Source organism: Dama dama, chromosome 33 (genome assembly GCF_033118175.1).
Source record: "Dama dama isolate Ldn47 chromosome 33, ASM3311817v1, whole genome shotgun sequence".
Taxonomy (NCBI): Eukaryota; Metazoa; Chordata; class Mammalia; order Artiodactyla; family Cervidae; genus Dama; species Dama dama.
The window spans coordinates 7,173,340-7,192,960 of NC_083713.1; the positions used below are offsets into that span (position 1 = coordinate 7,173,340).

Genomic DNA, 19,621 nt, shown 5'->3' on the forward strand with positions numbered 1-19,621 from the left:
TGGGGTCTGTAATGCATGGTGAGGAAATAGATACAGAGATGTTCCTTGGGTTGCCTTTCAAGGCCACGTAGCAGCTAAGTGGCTGAGCTCCTGGCAGGCAGGGACCCCTTTTCCTGGTGCATCCTGCCCCAGCTCCTCCTGGAGACCCTGCCTCCAGGGTCAGTGGCAGACATACACACCAGTTATCACTCTTGTGACTGAGTGGCTTTGGCTGAGGACCCCTTGAGCCTCAGGTTGTCTGTCTGACAGTGGTGCCCGCCCCAGAGTTGGTGGGAATAAAGCAAGTGAGTGCCAGGTGGGCCCCAGCCACAGAAGCACTTGGAGGGGCTCCTGAGGCGGCCTGGGGGTCCCTGGATCTGGTTCACTGCCGAGCTGCCCACCCCCCCAGCTCCCGGGTGGTTGCCCGCAGGAACGTGCAGACCGCAGTGCAGGAGAGGGCAGGATGCGGCAGTCAGTTTGGGCGTCACATGGCTTTTGTCTGGACCACGTGCTGTTTAGGTTCTGACTTTCTGTATCAAGGAAAAGCAGCTCCTATTCAAAGAGCCCGTGAGACCATCATCCCCTCCTCTGCCCTGTGCATGGAGCAGGGGGTGTGGTCAGCCCCTCCTCTCTGCTCAAAGCCCTCATGCGGCCACAAGGGAGGGGACAAGGAGGATTCATCCAGGAAGAGGGGTATCATGGAGCCTGGAGCCAGCCGCCAAGTGTGGGGTCAGAAGGCTGAGCCTGGAGGGAGTATCGGGCTACCCCCAGTGGTCCCCCCAACGAGCACTGACCCCGCTGGCCCCCAGATAAGCAGTAACTGGTGGTCTATGGCTTTGGAGACATTTGCACAGCCGCAGGAAGGCCCAGAGCTCCCTAGGCCTCTGACTTCGCACCTCTAGTGAGAAAATCAGGTTAGATCAGGCACACAAAGGGCCTTTAATCTTTTTGTCTGTTTGCTTTGTAATACTTGCTTGGTTATATAAAACTGGGAAAATAACAAAAAGTTGGAAGCAGAAGAAAAAGTTGCCTGGAGCTCCAGCCTGGGGCCAGGCCCCCTCCACATTTGGCGTGTGCTGTGTTTCTGCCCCGTCTTTCCTCTGTGCCCACTTTGTGTTGTCCAGAGCTGGCATCAGGTTGTGACACGAACCCTGATGCGGTGCCTTTGCTCATCATGCATATGTGAGGTGTGCCCCTGTGCCGTTGCAGGGCCCCAAAAGGGCTGTCCCGCTTGCCGAGGGGTCGTCAGATGTAGGTTTCAAGCCCCCTGAGCTTTCTCGAGGCCCTGAACTGTTTGTGACCTGGCAGGGCTGGTGTCCGCTGAGCTGTGCCCTTCTGCATGGGCCTTCTGTGCTGCTCTTGACTGCTGTGGGGCATGTCCCTGGCACAGAGACACAGAGGCTGGCATGGCTGGCAGACGATGGGAGCAGGTGGAGCCTGGCATGTGTGCGGCGTGCCCTGGCAGGGCCTGACACTGCCCCCAGGCCACACTCTCCATCCTTCAGGCCGTAGCGGGTCTGCAGCCAGAGCTCAAGAGGACATGGGAGGACCAGCAGAGACCGGGAAGCACAGAAAGTGACCCGGAGAGCTCTTGGCCGAGACTCAAGCTGATGACAGGAGACGAGGGCTCTGCAGGCAGGTCTTAGGCCCCATCACTGAGCACACAGCCCCTCCCGAAGAAGGAGCAGGCTTGGCCACCTTCACTTTACCCCAAGGTGGGCACATGTGATGTTCAGTGAAAGTGAAACCTCCAGCCAGTGTCAGAAGCCAGAAAGCGCCGGGGGGCAGGCGTGTGTGAACAGCAGCCCCTTGCGGCCCTGCTGGTGCCAGGCTGGTCACCTCCCGAGCAGCCCCTCCCTGTCTAGAGCCCTGCTCAGGAGCCACGGGTGGGAGCCCAGTGGAGTTGGAGGGCAGGGGAGGCTCCCTACTGCCTTTGGGTGGCCCCGGACGGAGCACCGCTTCTGATGATCGGTCGGCAGTCCAAGGCTGGGACACCCTCACCGTCGTGGCTTTGGGGACAGCGGGCAAGCTCCCAGAAAACCGCCAGTCAGTCAGTCCTTTGTTCAGTGGAGAGGACATCCCTGGAGAGGCCTGTGCTTGGGTAGGTGGAGTGTAACCCCAGGCTTGGCCACAGCTGGGAGGACAGGACCAAGTGGATCCTCTTGTGACCTCAGGCAGGTCAGCCACAGCCTTTCCAGTCACCGGCCTGGAGGGGGTGTCAGTCAAGAGCAGTCGATGCTGGGTCCATCAGTGTCAGGGATGGCAGGACGTGCGTGGGTCTGTGCAATGGGAGGCCTGCTGTGGGTCTGTGCAGCCCCGCCCAGCACAGCAGGATCTGTTTCCGCTTGCACCTGCAGGCGGCCTCACCCGCACCTTCACGGGCAGAGCACCCAAGCCCCCAGTGCTGGACGTGTTGCCTGAGAGGTTCTTGAAGGGTGATCACCGCGGCCAAGGCCCGAGAGCAGCTTGCACCACAGGCTGGAAGCAGGACGCAGACTGAGGCGGGGGCCTGCCGAGGCCACGCACGGCCGGCCGGCGGCTCGCGGCTCCCAGCGCTCACTGCGGGCCTCTCCTCCCCCTGCCTGAGCCCAGGGCTCTGCCCCCTCAGTGTGTGTAGGCCTGGGGCTTAAGTCACACACACCGCTGCCCCATGAGTGTTCTGCACGGGCCTTGTGAGGGTGCCGCGGGATCATGAAGGTCAGTGGGCTTGGGATGAGGGCCAGCTTCCTGCAGACGTGGGGATCCCTCCGCCTAGTCACTCGCGCCGGATCACAGCGCCGCCACGGCTCACACTCCTGTCTCTTGCACACACAGCCTCCTTCCCGGGACAGCTGTTTGGGCGCCGCAGGGCCTGTGTCCGTGCTGGCCCAGGCAGCGGGCTGGGGCTCTTAGCTCCCGGCACCGCCCCTCTGAGCCAGCACTGGGCGTCGCTGACAGCGGAGGTGCCCACATGGGTAGGAAGACAGTGTATGAACCCCCAGGCGAAGGTGTGAGGCACAGGGCGCCTGGGAAGGGCCTTCTGCTCCTGTGGACTTGTGGGAAGGCCCCATCCCAGGTCCCGCAGCCTGGAGGCCAACAGCCCCGCCCCCGTGTCCCCCTTTCAGGCAGCCCCACACAGGCTGTCAGCCCGCTCCCGACAGCGTGAACATACCAGCCCTGGCCGGTAGGGGGCGCACTGCGTGCCAGGGCCATCCTGGCACTCCCTGCAAGCCGTTCCGTCCCTTGAGATGCAGAATCCCAGAGGCTCTGGGGGCCGGTGCTCAGAGAGGCCTGCATCTACAGCTGTGGACTCACGTATCGCCAGCCACACTTAGGCCTCCAGCCAGGCCACCCTCCTTCAGGCGGAAGCTCCTGGGGGCACGGGCTTCTCCCTGGAGTAGGGAGCGAGGGCGTGGGGCAGAGCCACTGAAGCATTGAGGTGAGGGCTCAGGCAGCCTGGCTCTCAGCCCTACTGCTCCTTCCTTGGCAGGGACACCGACCCTCGTGAGAGTCAAGCCCTGCCCCTGCCCAAGCTCTGCACCTGTATCAGGGTCATTAGCCAGCAGGAGGCAGGGTTGGAGCAGGCTGTGACCAGAGAAAAACCCGTCTGGAGGCCTCCCCAGCATCCTGTGGCAAGGTGCCCAAGTCCAGGGCCGGGCCAAGTCCAGGATCTTGGCTCTTCCCCATCCAGGACAGCTGTCAGGAGGATGGCCCCAGCTGCTGGGGAAAGGGGTTCCACTCAGCACTGCTAGTTCATCCTCACTGTGGGCCTGGATGTGTTTTTCCTTTATGCAGACCATTCTGACTCTTAATTAACTCACTCTTCTTTAAAGAAAATAAATTAAAGAGTAATAAATTTATAAAGAATCGTAAATTGTGTCCATGACTTAGTTTAAAATGCCACCACTGCTGACTGTTGTTTGGCAAGTGGTCAGCAGGTGTCCAGTATCAACTGTGCCAGGTTACATGATTGTGTGCCCTCTAGGAGGGTTTGCTCAGCAAGTGAACAGTTCTCACCAGGCGGTTACAGGGTCCAGGGGCTTGAGCACTGCCACCAGCCAGCTCTGTGGCTGGGTCTTCTATTTAGCCTTTCTGGACCTCAGTTTCCTCATCTGAAAAATGGGAATATTTCCTTCGTAAAGCATGTCTGGGAGTGTCCAGAATGACCAGGGCAAAGCATTGAGGGTTCACTTAAGTAATGCAAGTTATTACTGAACTTCTGACACTTGGGCCTGGCTGCCCTCACTCTGATCATGCCCAGGTCCTCGTGCATTGCCCCTAGAGTAGATGGATATGGTTCAGAGACCAAGATAGGGTGGCAGTCTTTTTCTGTCTTTGAAAAGGAGCCCAGCATAGGCAGACCAGGCAGCTGGTGCAGCCACAGGAAACACCAGGAACCCAGGCTTTTTCTCTTGCCCTGCCATCCCCGGAAAGCAATGTTCTGCCTTATGGCCCAAGGTGGCTGCTGGCACTCTGCAGTCACATTCACATCCAAGCCAGCAGGAGCAAAACAATGGGGAGGTGTCTCTAAGGACATCCTGATGGCCAGGCTGAGTCACACAGCCATACGTGGCTACAAGACACTTCCTGAGCGTCTTCCTCCTCAGGGATTTCCATGTTGTTTCCAAAGCCTGTGGAGTCACCTGGGGACCCACATGAACACCACTCCCTACAGCTGGAATTCCCCCACTGTCTGTAAGAATTCAGCTCACTGGGTGAGCCGAGGAGGGCCTCCCCACTTTGCTGGAGGTAGGTGGGGCAGGGAGCAGAGTTGTGAGACTGGCTGGGCACCAGCCTGCAGCAGGCCACATGCCTCCAGGTGTGCCTGCTGCTGGAGAAGGAAGACTGGGCTCCCATGCCCCGGTGGCCTTGGCCCATCATTTACCTCCCCGCCCGTCCAGCCAGGATGATCAGTGAAGGGCCAGGCCTGTCTCCGCTTCCATTCCGGTTCTGCCGTAGGTGGTGTCAGCTTTAGGTTCTGTCGGCTCTGGGAGGAGGGCGGGAACTGGGCTGCCTGCCTGCGCCCAGCACTCAGCCATTGATGCTGTGGGCCACTCTCCCAACCCAGGTATTTTGGGAAGCAGAGTCAGTGAACTGACTGAAATAACAGCTGTGAGCTCACAGCTGCTGTGCAGACACATGGGCCAGGAAGGACAGCCTTAGGCCAGCCCTTCCTGTATATGGAGGGGCGCTCCCCACCTGTGCTGCCAGCCCAGCACTTGATGATCTGCAGGTGGCACGGGGCGGGGGTGGGGGGCATGCTCTGGGGCAGGGAGGTGAGTGCTGGTCGGAGCCAGTGGAGGCTGGCCGTTCACTCATCAGCTGGTTCACTCTTGTGCTCCCGGGAGTGGTCCAGTGCCCCATCCTTGCCGCTCTGATCAGAGTGGGGCCCACCTCTTCTCCCACCAGACTCCACTCACTTGGGCCCGCACTGCCCCCTCTGCTGTGGTGAGGAGAGAGAGGTGACATGCCAAGGAGCTGTGCCCGTGGCCCCTTCCCAAGACAGGAAGGGGAGGGGACAGCCGGCCCCGCACCTCAGCTGCTTCCAGCACCGTGGGAATCAGAGCTAGGTCAGGCTTGGGCTTTTTTTAAGGCACCAAACCCTGTGTCTGAGTTCTGCACTGCATTGTTTTACGGCGTGAATGCACTCCTTGGAGCTGGCCGGACCCACATGCAGCATTTTCCAAAGCCAGGGGACCACTGGGGGCGGGGTGCTGCCAGGCCGCAGGCGCTGGGGAGTGCCTGGCCTGAGGTCAGCAGCGCTGGCTGCCAGCGGGAGCTCAGCTCGGTGAGCTGATTAACTAAAGTGGTTCATGCCATGATCCCCTGAAGGTTGTCGTTTTCTTGCTGGGAGAGGGACCCAGAGCTTGGTGAGGGAGCTGGCTCCCCCGAGCGGGCCCCATGGCAAATTCTCCCCGGATCCTCCCTCTGAAGTTCCAGAGACTTCTCAGAGTATGGTTTAAAAACAACTAACCGTCTGGATCCTGGCTTCACGGTGTGACCTTTGTCCTCATGAAGGGATTTCTGGGCCCTGAGAGACCACGGTATGCAGCTGGGGTGCCCCTCACAAAGTTTCCCTTGCTGATTTGGAACCCCAAAGCCCGTCCTGGGGGGAGAAAGTGACAGTGAAGCTAATCCCCCTATATGTTAACTTTTTTTTCACTGACTGTGTATCTGGAAGTAATACACAGTATTTTTTTTTTAAGAGGGGGTGTTATAATTCTAATCCTAAATAACAGTGTCCTCACCTGCAGTTAGGGAGCTTCAGCTCTGTTAGGACAGGTAGGAAAATCCACCTTTGTTTCAGGATCGGAGTTTGTTTCTGTGAGTTAGACCTTGTTCACAAATGCCTGCCTTCAGAGCCCACCACCCAGGAGGGGAGAGGGCAGCTGGCATCCTGTCACAGAGCACACATGAGCACAGACCTTTCAAAGCTGGCCCTTTGTGATGGCCTCTTTACACCCCAGGCAACAGGGATGTTTTATAACCTTTATTACTTGTTTCAGTTACTTAAATAATGTGTGCTTGCTGCAGGCAATGCCAAAGTATAAAAAAGAAAATTTTAAAATCACCTATTTGGGCATATGAGTGTTCACTTTTCTTTAAGTTTGAAGTTGTTCGTTATAAAATGTTAGAAAAGATCCATAGCCTCACCATCCTGAGAGCCTCTTTGCAGTGCCTTCCCATCCTGGGTGGGGACCGCAGGTCACAGGGGTCACCACACAGGTGGGCACAGGCTCTGCTCCGTGCCAGCAGCCTTGTGCCCGTGCCCTTGGCTGTGGGACTGTGCCGCGTGTGTCTGCCCTCGACTTAGGTATCCATGTCTCCCATGATGCCAGCATGCCACCAACATGCGGCAACCTCACCATTACTCAGCCTTTCTCTTTAGGGCACATTTCCTTCTAGAAGTGTAGTTACTCATCCAGCCACAGAATTGTGTACCCACCTCGGCTCTGGGCTCCCAGAAGGAGAGTCAGGAGTGGGTCTTGGGTCAAACCCACACTTGGCAGAAGAGAAAAAATAAAGCCCCTTCACTGCAGGTATGACCTGTGGAAGAGGAGGGGCCATTTCTGCTTCAGAGCACAGGTGCTGGCTCTGGTTTCCTCATCACTGATAAAGTGCGAGGGATACAAAGCCGACCTCCCAACTGGGACGGGGTCTCCAGCTTGCCTGAGGCCCGCTGCAGGTGCAGGAGGGAGCAGGCTTATGAGGACAGAGTGAGAAGGGTCGTGTCCCTGATCCCAGCCCCTGCCATTCAGCCACTTTGAAGCTGTCACCTTCCAAGGAAGGCTCACAAAGCTGCGTCTCGCAGAATTCTCCCAGAGGCCATCACTCAGGCTTTGGTGGTGGTGTTGTTGAGCCGAGCAGCAAGAGATGTCTTAGTCCTCCCACCAGGAATTGAACCCACGCCCTCTGCAGTGGAAGCACAGAGCCTTAACCAGCAGACCACCAGGGCGGTCCCAGAACTCAGACTCTTAAAACTGTAGAGCGGGCCAGTCCCTGTTAGCGGTGTTTGCACCCAAGAACAAAACACACTCCTTGTCCACTAGGACGTCCATAACTGTGGGATGCACTGAACCAGGGCACCCAAAAATGTCAGAACAGCCAAGGTTGCAGAAAGCATTAAACGAAGCGTAATTAAACGCAAGGAAGCGTGACACGGGAGGTTCCTGTGTGGGCTGTCGGGTGCTTGCAGCCCATGCAGGCTAGAATTATTTCACAGCCTGAAGTTTCTCTGAAGCCCCATGTTCTGTCTTTGAAATCCATGTGAATTTTGCACCCTGGGCCATTTCCCATCTGAGCTTGTTTTCCTGTAAATGAACAAGACCCTTCTCTGTTTGGCCCTGCCTGCGCCTCAAGCCTGTACTGCCCCCTTCTCAAGTCACGAAAGGCCGTGTCCCCACTGTCTCTGAGAAGCCCTCCTGCCCTCCCCCTTGGTGAGCCGTGCCATTCATTACCACCTACCGTGCTTGTTGGTTCTGCCCCTCCCAGCCCAGAGCATTCTGAGAGCCCTGCCCCCTCTGAGCCTGAAAGGGGGAAAGTGTCTGGGTTCGGGCTGTGCCTGGCTTGTGATGGGCACGGTGGCCATGACCACTGGTGCCATCACTGGGGCCCTGGGGACACTGCTGGTCCGTGTCCTTTGCCGCACATTCATGGAGTGCCTTGGGCACGAGTGCCAGGGCAGGGCCCCGGGCTTCCGCCGCCTCTTCCTCACTTCCCCACCCAGCTGCATTCATGCCCACTGTGGCTCCTCCCAGTTCCCAGGAGACCAGCCCCGGCCCACTGCGTTCCATGGGCAGCCTCAGTGTTGGAGACAGAGAGGCTGAGCGTGAGGCCCCCTCCCTTTGCTCCAGGGAGCAGAGTGCACTGTGTGCTGGCCCTGTTTGCACCCCCAAAGCCCGCTTCGATGGGAAGCCGGCCAGCAGCCCAGACCTTCGGCTCCGGAGGAGCTGTGGTTCCTCCGAGTCAGAAGCAGCTGGCTGGGGAGCATGTGGTTAGTTCCCAAGCCTCAGGAACTGACCCAGAATGCTGGCCACCCTCGCGGTCCCCAGAGGTGGTGCCCACAGGGGTCCTGCCCTCCCCGTGGAGCCTCTGCCTATTCACGTTAGCAGGTGTGACGGGGGGCGGAGGTGGGGGCGGTGAGGGAGGAGCTGCAGACACCTGGTGTTAGCTGGCCCAGAAGTGGAGGGGAACCAGCACACTTCGACAAAGCCCTTTAGGGCCTTCGCAGGCTGCCCTGGAGAACCTTCGTTTTAAAACTGCTTTCCTTATCACAAAGTGTTTGGGACACACAAAGAAACACGTCCCAAATATGTCCCAAACATACATTGGATGAATGTACGTAAGGAATAAAGTATGAAGATAAACCCCTCACTGCCTGTCTTAAACACAAGGACGTGAAAATGCCATGGAAGCCACCGTGCCCACCTCCCCCCAACAGACCAAAGCTAACCCCTGACTTGAACTTTCCTGTGTATTACACCATCTCATCTTGTTAATATTTTAGCAATACTTTAACATCACCTTTTCTTTACCACTAAATAGTATTTTCTTTAGTTTTATTTTTAGAAGCTTGATAAACCATAGGGCTTCTCTGGTGGCTTAGACAGTAGTACTCTTCTATGTCTTCTTAATTTGCTTTTTTCCAGCAACATTTTATTCATCACATTTAACCGCGCTGCTCTGAGCAGCTGTAGCTTGTTCCTTTTGTCACTGAGCCATGCTCTGTTGGAAGAAAGTACCCTGTTTGTGAATGCATGCCTCTGCGGAGGATGTTTGGGGCTATCACGAGCAGTGTGCTGTGATGGTCTTGTCCACATCTCCCAGAACTCATGGACAAGGGTTCCCCAGGGTGTGTGTCAGACTTCCCTGGTGGTAGAGAGGTTAAAAATCCACCTGCCGATGCAGGGGACACGGGTTTGATTCCCGGTCTGGGAAGATTCCACATGCCGCCAGGTAGCTAAGCCCATTCGCCACAGCTACTAGCCCATGCGCCTAGAGCCTGTGCTCCACAACAAGAGAAGCCGCTGCAATGAGAAGCTCGTGCACTGCAGTGCAAGAGCAGCCCCCACTCACTGCAGTTAGAGAAACCTCAAGCATAGCAACGAAGACCGAGGGCAACCAAAAATAAATAGATAAACAGAGAATGGCCTTCATGTTTTTACTTTCATGCTTCTAAGTGTTTAGTGCTATTTCTTTTTTTTTTTTTTTTAATATTTGCTTAGCTGCTCTTAGTTGCAGCACGCAGGATCTTCCATCTTCATTGCGGCATGCAAGATATTTAGTTGCAGCATGCAGGATCTTTGTCGCAGCAGGTAAAATCTTTAGTTGTGGTGTGTGTGGTCTAGTTCCCTGACCAGAGATCAAACCCAAGCCTCCTGCGTTGGGAGCTCAGAGTCTTCACCACTGGACCGCCCAGAAAAGTCCTGTAGTGCTGTTTCTTGGTTGATTAGTTTAAAAATTATCAGTGCGTTTTCTGTTCTGGTGGATGAGGTAGGTTCTTAAACCCTTATCCTTCTCCACACCCCCGCCCATCCTCCAAGGAGAGTTAAAGCTCAAGTTTTTATTAAATTAATAACCACCGTTTACATCCTGATGTCTCAAAAACCAGTGTTTTTCTTCTGAGTCTAGTAGTACACTTAGTTTTCTTTTTTATGTAACTTTTCATTTTTCCTGGATGTAATGATTGCCCTACTTTTTACTTGGTTTGTCTTCCATCTTCATAGACTAGGTTTTTTCCAAATGATTTCAAAGATCTGCTGTGTATCTACCATACCATGTTTTTTCCCACAAATGCTCTGTGGTGTGAGGTGATCTGTCCGTGCCCCTTTTTCTAGAACCCCGTCCCTCTACTCCTGACAGGCCGAGTGGGATGCCCAGGGGATATCTGGGATCTCCCTGGGTTCCAGCTCCTGTCTCCTACGCTTTTTTTTTAATTTACTAAATGAGGTCCAGTATCTTCCTAGAGCAGGATTCACAGAAAATACATTTCCCAAGCCTTCATTGGTGTGAAAATGTCTCTCCTCTCCCCTTACACTTGGTTGATAGCTTGACCTGGTTGATTGGTTGATTGACCTGGTTGATTGGTTGACCTGAGATCCATTTGGTCATTTCCTGCCAGCATTTTGAAGCCATTGTTCCATTGACTCTTAGCATCTGGTGGTCCAGAGAGAAGCTGAGTCCCATTCTGACAACCCACCCTCTTTACGTATTCTGGTTTTCTGTCCGCATGCTTCATGGGTTGTCTCTATGATCCTGGGTCTGATCTCCACATTCATTCGCCAGGTGGTGGGTGAGCCATTTCACTCTGGATGAATTAAGTACTCTACTTCTCGCTGTTTCTCCCGTCATCTCCTCCCCTGTGTCCTTTCTCCCCTCCTCTGGAACTCTTACAGGCTAGCACTTGGTCGGCCTGGATGGGCAGATCCTGCTGGAGGGCGAGAGGCAGGATGCCCCCTGTTTGTGAGGGACCCCAGATGTGAGTGCAGGAGGAACTTCGCTCTGGGCAGAGACTCTGCACTTTGCTCCGGTGTGGGGCTGGGGCAGGGGTCAGCTTAGCCTGGGCACTCGGTGGCAGAGGCTGGTCTCCCATGAACGTGCAGCCTGTTGTTTGGTGGCCTGCCCAGTTCCTCATGTCTCTGAGCCATGAGCACCTCCAGAAAACCCACATCCAGTCTCATCCTGGGCAGGGAGCTGCCTGGATGTGCACGGGGGGGGGGCGGGCAGGGTGGTCATCTGGGGGTCTTCTGCCCTCCCCACCCCGCACTGCACCTCCCCTCTACTCACTTTGATCAGTGTCCTTGCTCCCCCTTTCTGAAGATGGTAAGCCAGAACATAAGCAGCTGACATGTCTGCGAATACGTATAATGGGCAAAGGAGGGCAGAGATGGGAGCGGGGGGGCTCAGGACAGCAGGTGGCCGGCACAGGCCTGTGGCATAGATGCCCCTTCCTTACAGTTTGGGCAGATGGCATCTTGAGGGACGTGGGGGTTGGAACAGCTTCTGGGAGATGATACACACGATAAGTTACGGCTCACCCAGTGGGCCCTGAGCTGGGTGATCGCCTGGTGCCCCTCCCCCACTGGACCGCTGCAGGAGCCGAGTGGAGTGGGCCCAATGGGAGGCCCTGACTAGGGGGTCTGTGAGTGACTTCTGAGTGTTCCCCAGGGTGGCACCAAGCCTGCCCCCATGAACAGATCTTTAAAGTGCTGGCTCCACATGGCTTTGGGACCACCCTGCACCCCCTGGGGGGCAGAGTCAGGTTGTCCCTAGCAAGGCATGATGCTTGGGGCTCAAGAGAAGGTCCTAGAGAGGACCCTGGACCAGGGTTCAAGAGGGCACCACAGCTGGGCTCCGCAAGATGCTGCGGTGGTCACACTCTGCATTAGAGGTGGCGGTCCATGATCTTTGCAGGTCATGCCACATTCTACACCTGGATTTCTCATCTGGACATGGCCCTTGGAGAACTGAGATGTGGGGGGCAGCACTCCCCAAGAGGTCTTATAGCGTAGACACTGAGCAGTCAGGACTGCAGCCTGCCCCCTTCTTTCACCCCCAGATGGTCCCTGTGTTTCCAGCCCCTGCCTGGCGCCCCAGCCTCACTTCCCCCTCCCCGTCTCGTTGCAGGAAGTTCTACTACATCACCTTGCTGCGTGACCCCGTGTCGCGCTACCTAAGCGAGTGGCGGCACGTGCAGCGGGGGGCCACGTGGAAGACGTCGCTGCACATGTGCGACGGGCGGACGCCCACGCCCGAGGAGCTGCCGCCGTGCTACGAGGGCACGGACTGGTCGGGCTGCACGCTCCAGGAGTTCATGGACTGCCCCTACAACCTGGCCAACAACCGCCAGGTGCGCATGCTGGCCGACCTGAGCCTGGTGGGCTGCTACAACCTGTCCTTCATCCCCGAGGGCAAGCGGGCGCAGCTGCTGCTGGACAGCGCTAAGAAGAACCTGCGGGGCATGGCCTTCTTCGGCCTGACCGAGTTCCAGCGCAAGACGCAGTACCTGTTCGAGCGGACGTTCAACCTCAAGTTCATCCGGCCCTTCATGCAGTACAACAGCACGCGGGCGGGCGGCGTGGAGGTGGGCGAGGACACCATCCGGCGCATCGAGGAGCTCAACGACCTGGACATGCAGCTCTACGACTACGCCCGGGACCTCTTCCAGCAGCGTTACCAGTACAAGCGGCAGCTGGAGCGCCGGCAGCAGCGCCTCCGAAGCCGCGAGGAGCGCCTGCTGCACCGGGCGAAGGAGGCGCCGCCGCGGGGCGACGCCGAGGAAGCCGGCCGTGTGCCCACGGAGGACTACATGAGCCACATCATCGAGAAGTGGTAGTGGCGGCTGGCGGGGGGGGAGCGGGGCGGGGCGGACTGACCAGCACACCCAGCCCCCAGAACTCGGGGAAGTGGACCCCCGTCCACCAGCCAGAAGGCAGATGCGCCTTGAGCGGTGGAGGAATGAGCCGGCCGCGTGGGTTCTTCCCGCCCTGCCAGGCTGGGGTCTGAGAAGTCAGCATGCGAAGTGTGTTGAAGGACACCCCACCTGGCCTGCAGGGCCGGGAGCAAGTGGGCACCCACTCTCCTGGGCCCCACCTCATGGTGACAAAAGCCACAGGTTTGAAGACTAGAAAAGGCCCGTGTGGTGGAGAGCGGCCCTGCCAGGTCGGGGCTGTGGCACACCCGCCAGGCACATGGCCACCTCCCCCCAGCCTCAGGCCACCCAGCAACCCCTCAGCCTCCGGGGAGACCCTTGCCCAGGGCCTCTGGGGGACACAGGCAGCCCTCTGAGGTAGCCTCAGGAATGGAGCTCTCAGCTCACCCATCTTCAAGGTCAGGGCCCACCTCGTGCAAAGCCAAGAAGCTTCTAGTCTAGCCCCTGGGCAGCCCACTCCCCTCTCTAGCCCAAGGTCAAAACCCACAGTGTGGCTTCATGCTTTGCATGAGGAGATCAAAGCACATCACAGGGGTCCCCCACCCCACTGTCCACAGTCCCCAGACTGAGGGGAGCTGTGGGGGGATAGCCCTGCACTGCAGTGCCCTCTCCCACAGGCAGAGGGCATCCCAGGAGTAGGAAGGCCGTGGCTGAGGACCATGCTGCCGGTGACTGAGCAGACCACCCAGCCTGCAGCTCAGACAGGAAGCGGGTGGAAATCCAGAGCTCTGCCTGGCCCCGGTCTCCTTCCTGACCCTCTGGGCTTGGTTAGTGGACTGCCCCTGGCTCCAAGACCACCACTTGGGCATTCATTTGAGGTTACACCCCATTGCCCCCACACCCTGTGTATCAAGTTCAGTCAGGCCTCCGTTGGCTAGAACACTGCAGACTATGGCCGTGCCCATGAGCCCTAGTTTGGGGCCATGGTGGCTCGGGACAGCCAGGATAGGATACACAGTTCTTTCAGATTCTTAGCTAGAGTTGGAAGAAACAGCTCTGGGTGGCTTCCTTGTGCCCAGATACACAGCCCCCCATCCCCAGCCTCTCCCCACATTCTCCCGTGCCCTTGCCCATACCAGCTGGTCAGGCCTGTCCCCAGAGCCCTGCAGATTGGAGAAGCCATGTTCAGTCATTGCCAACAGTTGCCCCATGCCCATCCCTCAGATGTTCGAGGGGGCCAGGCCAGCGTCACCTCTGGATGTACCCCCATCCATGTGAGACCTGAGATCTGGGGAGCTGAGTGTGAGCCCCACACCTGGGGTGGACAGGCTCCTCCTCTGTCCAATAGAGGACTTATACTTGACTCGAGGAGGTGAGGGCCACAGCAGCCTCCTGAGCAGATCTCCCTTGGGTTCTCCACCCCAGCTTCCCTACTGTGGAGTGAGAGAGTGGGAGCAGGGACCCTTCCACAGCACTGGGAAAGTTAGGGTGTTGTCAAATGAGGTGGCTACCCAGGAGGCAGAATCGTTATTGCTTGTCTGGCATAGGGGCTTCCTATGTCACTGGCCACTTCGTCCTGCAGTTCAAGGGCAGAGCTGTCAGCAGACCCCCAGAGTGGACACATCATGCTGAGGAGGTGAGCACCAGGTGACTCAGTGGCTCTTTTGAAGGAATGTGAAAGTCAGCATGGGGATCTGCTGATACTTACGTGAGGTGGGCGTGCTCCAGGTTCACAAGAGCCCTGAGGTCTCACACAAGCGTGCGCAGTGGCCTCCCACTAGGAGGAGAGCTCAGCCCTGTTCTGCCGGAGCCCCTGGCACCCAGCCAGTAACCTGGCTGCATCAGCCCTCCTCAAGGCGGGCTCCTGAGCATGAGGGCCTGAGTGCAGGATCTGTTTGTACATAATGGAACGTTGTAGCTTATGGCCTGTTATCCCAGGTCACATGGTCTCCTTGGCTTCTCTGCTGCATCCAGGGGGAGGTCCCAGCTCCGGCCAGCACCCTGATGGGTACCAGTGAGGGTCCCAACTGGCATCACCCTCAGCTGCTGGGGTCTCCCATCCAGCATTGCCTGCTCAGGACACCCGCCCTGAGGCGAAGGCTTCTCATGCCTGCAGCATCTCCTCCGACACCACGGGCTGGGGCTTCAGGAAAGGGTGGCCTCCCTGCCCCTTCCCAGGGCCAGGGGACAGAAGCGAACATGCAGTGAGCGGACAGCTCCCCCATGCCAGCCTGCAGCGTCCCCTCTCGGAAGAGGAGTCAGGGACCGCAGTACTGTCCGAGCAATGAGTTTGTGAACATTTTTGGGAACTGGAAGTCTTTAACTTGAACCCAGGAGCATTTAAAGCTTTATTTATTTATAGCTTCTTATTAAAAAAAAAAGTGTTGAGAAGAAACCTTTTGGTGACTCATACAAAAAGCGAGTTGATGGAAACGCAAGTCATCATCATCTAATTGTTTTTGTCTAGGTCAAGATGAATGTGAGCAGATGAAATAAACCCCGAAAAGGAGCACTGGTGTGTGTAGTCTGTGGTCTCATAGCAGCCCACGTGGTGTGGCGCCCATTCCGGTTTGATTTTTGAAATGTGTCTGTGAGCCAGGAATCACAGGAGCAGATGGGCTTCCCTCGGGGCCAAGAGGCCCCTTAAGAGGAGTTCACACACTGTGTCACCACGCCTTGCTTTGCGAAAGTAAGAGACGTGACTATCATCACCACAAAGAAGAACTTCGGTAATTCCCTGGCGGTCCAGTGGTTAGGACTCAACACTCTCACTGCCAAGGGCTCGAAGTTGTTCTCTGGTTGGGGAACTAAGATTCCACAAGCCCCGCAGCATGGCCAAAAACACTCATTAATTATAGGACTTGAAAAGATGCTGCTGCTGCTGCTAAGTCACTTTAGTCGCGTCCAACTCTGCGGCGGCAGCCCACCAGGCTCCTCTGTCCCTGGGATTCTCCAGGCAAGAATACTGCGGTGGGTTGCCATTTCCTTCTCCATTGAAAAGATAAGCCCAGCTTAAAGGAAGGCCTACCCCGTGTGTTTATTTTCTCAGTACCTATTTCCCCTCCACTTTTAATTTTAAAAGATTGCAAGTGACAGATAGAAAAAGAAGTTCATGGACATCATGAAGCCTTCCCCAAGATTCACCTGGGTTAACCCCGTGTCGTGTTTATTCACCCTGCACTCCCACTCTCTTTCTGCTTCTCTGCACGTGCATCACACACATTTACAGGGACGTTTGTTCAAAACATGAGAAAAGAAACTTTAAAAAATATCCCCAGATATTTCTAAATTCTTCAATATGTACCTCCTGAAAATGACATTCTTTCACACACACACACACACACACACACACACACACACACATCATATTCTAAAATTTAACATACAGTAATACTAGCTGATATACAGGCCACATCCAGATTTTCTGTTCATCCCCACACTGTGTCCAGAATGTTTGTGTGATCCTTATGGCACTCGTCTGTCTTGCCTCTCCTGTGTCCTTAAGCTGGGCAGAGTCCCACCCTCCCCTCTTCTGCATCTGTCTCAGCCTTGACATTTTAACATAGGCCAGTTGTCTCTTCCAAGGTCAGAGCTTGTTTTCTCACAATCAGATTCAATGAAAGGTTTGGGGCATCACTGCTGCACAGATGTGGTGACTCCCTGGCTGCCAGCACTGGTGAATTTTAGTTCTCTGTCCCACAGGAGGGGGAGGAAGGCCCTTGCTCGATCTCTGGGTCCCGATGTGCTCACAGGCCTCTCTGGCTTTTTCTCCATAGATGTGGATCCATTGGGCTTGGAGGTGCGGCTGGCTGTTGCCGGAGGGTGTAGGGCCAGGGACCAGTGTACCAGCCCCCTGCACTTGCCCCCGCAGGCACAGCCACATGCAAGTCTCTAGAAGGGCTGTGTCCTGACCCCCAGGCCACTTGAGCCTGCTAGGGAGTGTCCTCTCAGAGCAAAGCACAGAGTGTGAGGGAGAGACAGAGCCTGCCGCCCCCTGCCCACCCAGGGGAAGCCCAGTGGACGCCCCATGCAGTCCCCTCTTCAGCCCACCCCAGACACCTCCCTCAGCAAACCCAAGGGGTTCCTCCCACCACGGCAGCTCCGTGCAGCCCCGCAGGGCCAGGGTGTGAAAGACACAGGCAGGGTCAGTCCTAAGAGCACCTCCCCACAGAGGTATTTTCACCTTCTGTTTGAAGTTGAAGGTCACATCCAAGTCTTCCTACACTGGCGGCAGCCTCCAGCCTGCGAGCCCATCCACCTCTCTGGTCCCCCAACCCTCCCCTCTGACCTTGCTCCTCGATCTTGCCCCCCTGACCCTCTCCCCTTCCCTGACTCCCACAGCCAGCTGCCCCCTCAGCCCAGCCTCCCCACCCCTGCATCCCTTGCTGTTTGCTCTTCACACCAGTGAAGAGCAGTGGGTCCTCGGCCCCAACCTTAGGGTGAGCTCACAGACCCTTGGCACTCTGAGCGAGGTTCCTGCTAGGGAGGCAGTTCTGACTGACCTGCCCAGGCCCTTTGCATGGGAATGAGAGGACCCTCCTCCCAGCACAGAGCACAGGGGGTCCTTGGGAGCCATCACCAACCCTAAGAGACCCCTCCCAGAGCACGCGCCTGGTCTTGGGGACCTCCAAGACCAGAGACCTTGGGAAGATCATGGGGAGCCTTGGCCAGCACCCCTGACTGGCCAGGCCCCCTATACATAATCTCCTGCCCTAGCAGGTGTGGCTCAGAGGGCCTTGCCCTTGGCATGGGGGCCGGGTCTGGCTCCCCTCCCTGCTGCAGCAACAGACATAGCCTCTGGGAATACAGCCTGTTGTCAGGCCAGATTTAGATTCAAGTGGCCGGTGTCAGCCACCCTCTATGACAGGGAGGGTTGCTGAAAGGGCTCACCTGCTTCTGGAAGAGAAGAAACTGGGTCCAGACACCAGAGTGGGGCCACACTGAACCACAAGTCAGCCCTGATCAGCAGCCAGCCACTGGGGAGTCCTGACCCTCCCCATGACCAACTCAGTCTCACCCACTGCACTGCCCCCGCAAGGAGTGAAGCCATGTGGACTGAGGGTCCGCAGCAGAAACATCTAAGGACGGTCCTCTTTCTTCCCCTCAAAGGACCAAGATGAGTTTCCAGGTCCCCTGCCCACAGCCCCATCCATCCCCACCTCATCAGTGCCACCTGGTTTCCTGGCCCCACCCGCACTGGGCACCCCACTTCCCTGCACCTCCAGCCCAGCCCACCCAGCCCCTGGGCCTCTCTACTCAGGCTGCATGTGGGACGCAGGTTCCTGGTAGGCCCAGAGGAGGGGTCTGAATACACAACATTGCCCAACTTGCTCCCAAACAGGCCCTTTTTAAAGAAATTGTTCATATACTGACTAAATTTCCATTGCCTTTGAAGTGTGATTGAATTTTTAAAATATGTCCGTTCAAGTTAACAGACTCTCCCGGTTAGAATCAGTGTGTAGGGATCCTCTCCTGCTTTCCCTCCCCTCTGGGAGGCATCTAGGCACAGAGCACTTTCCTATCCCCCAGTGATGGGTGGCAAGGTGCTCACACATGCCCCCTGCCGTCCCCCAACACCTTGTCAAGAAAGCCATCAGGGTCCGGCCAGGACCGCCAGCTTCTGTCCTCACCAACTCCACTGTGAGGTGTCCAGAGCAGTCTGAACTCGGAGTGATCTCCTTAGCTTGGACAAGGCACAGAGATCTCCCCCAAGTCTGGCCCTCCAGCCCCTTCCCCTGCCACAGGGACCCCGACACCAGCAGGCATAGGGTTCTTAAATTACCCCCAGACAGGTATCCCCAGCCCACCAGTCAAGGGAGGCCAGCTCACTGCCCTGGCTATCCCCCCACTCCACCTCAGCTGACCCGTCCAGCAAACACACAGCTCCAAGGCCCCATACAAGTCACACAAGGTCCCCTGCCCTTCTCAGCCACTCTGTTTCCAGTACCTGGCCCTGGCCAAGGCCAAGGGCATGGAGCATGGAGACCCACTGGGCTTCCCCTTTATCTCTAAGAGGACCCCCACCCCAGGCCCCCAGCAGCTTCTCCCTTTGAAGGACCTGTCCTCACCTACTCCCCAATCCCACCTTCCATCCCACCCCGCTCTTCAACCAGTCACGGGACCCTGAGATTTCTCTGTGAAAGGAAGCCTAGAGACTGGAACACACTTCTTTAGCGAACAAAAAGCCAAGCATTCAAGGCACAGCCTCTCCGAGACTCGAGGGAGCCGGCCTGGAGCCTGTGGCTGGGGCTGGGTGGGTTGCTTTGCTCTGTGTGACGGCGCCCTTCCCCAGAAGCCACAGGCCCAGATTCAGGATCCGGGGCTCCAGACAATCCTGAGTGCTGAAGCTCAGTTTGGCACTTTCTCAGTGCCGTCTGCAGGGGGTGCCTCAAGGGGGGCTCTGGCCAGAGGGCTTCCCAGGCAGCAGAAGCTGGCTTGTACAACTCACACATTGCTCTCTAAAAAGGACTTTAAGGTGCAGTGTGCCCTTGTGCCTCCAGAGCACGTTGAGCGATCACACACACACACACACACACACACACACACACACATATACACGACATGGCCTGGACTTTGCCCTTTTTCGGCTGGCACTCCACACAGGAAGTGATCTCCACATCAAAAGATTTTCAAACTCGGTCATCAGAGCCTGCTGGTTACCCCTTAGTATTTGTGCTCCTCCCCTCTTTCCAAAGCAATAGAGCTTCCATGGATCAGTGGGAGCACAACCAGCCAGGGTCAAGACTACACCTCCCAGCCCCTTACAATGACACGTGGTAACAATGACGTGAG

At 56.8% G+C, this 19,621-nt stretch overlaps 1 protein-coding gene across 1 annotated transcript in view; it reads left to right on the forward strand.

Moving 5' to 3' along the window:
* HS6ST1 (heparan sulfate 6-O-sulfotransferase 1) overlaps positions 1-15,338 on the forward strand; it is a 38,449-nt gene extending 23,111 nt beyond the window's left edge. The window contains exon 2 of the mRNA XM_061135674.1: positions 12,085-15,338. Coding sequence (XP_060991657.1) covers positions 12,085-12,793 — 709 coding nt within the window. The 3' untranslated portion in view covers positions 12,794-15,338. The remainder of the gene's footprint in view (positions 1-12,084) is intronic.
* The last annotated feature ends 4,283 nt before the right edge of the window (positions 15,339-19,621 follow it).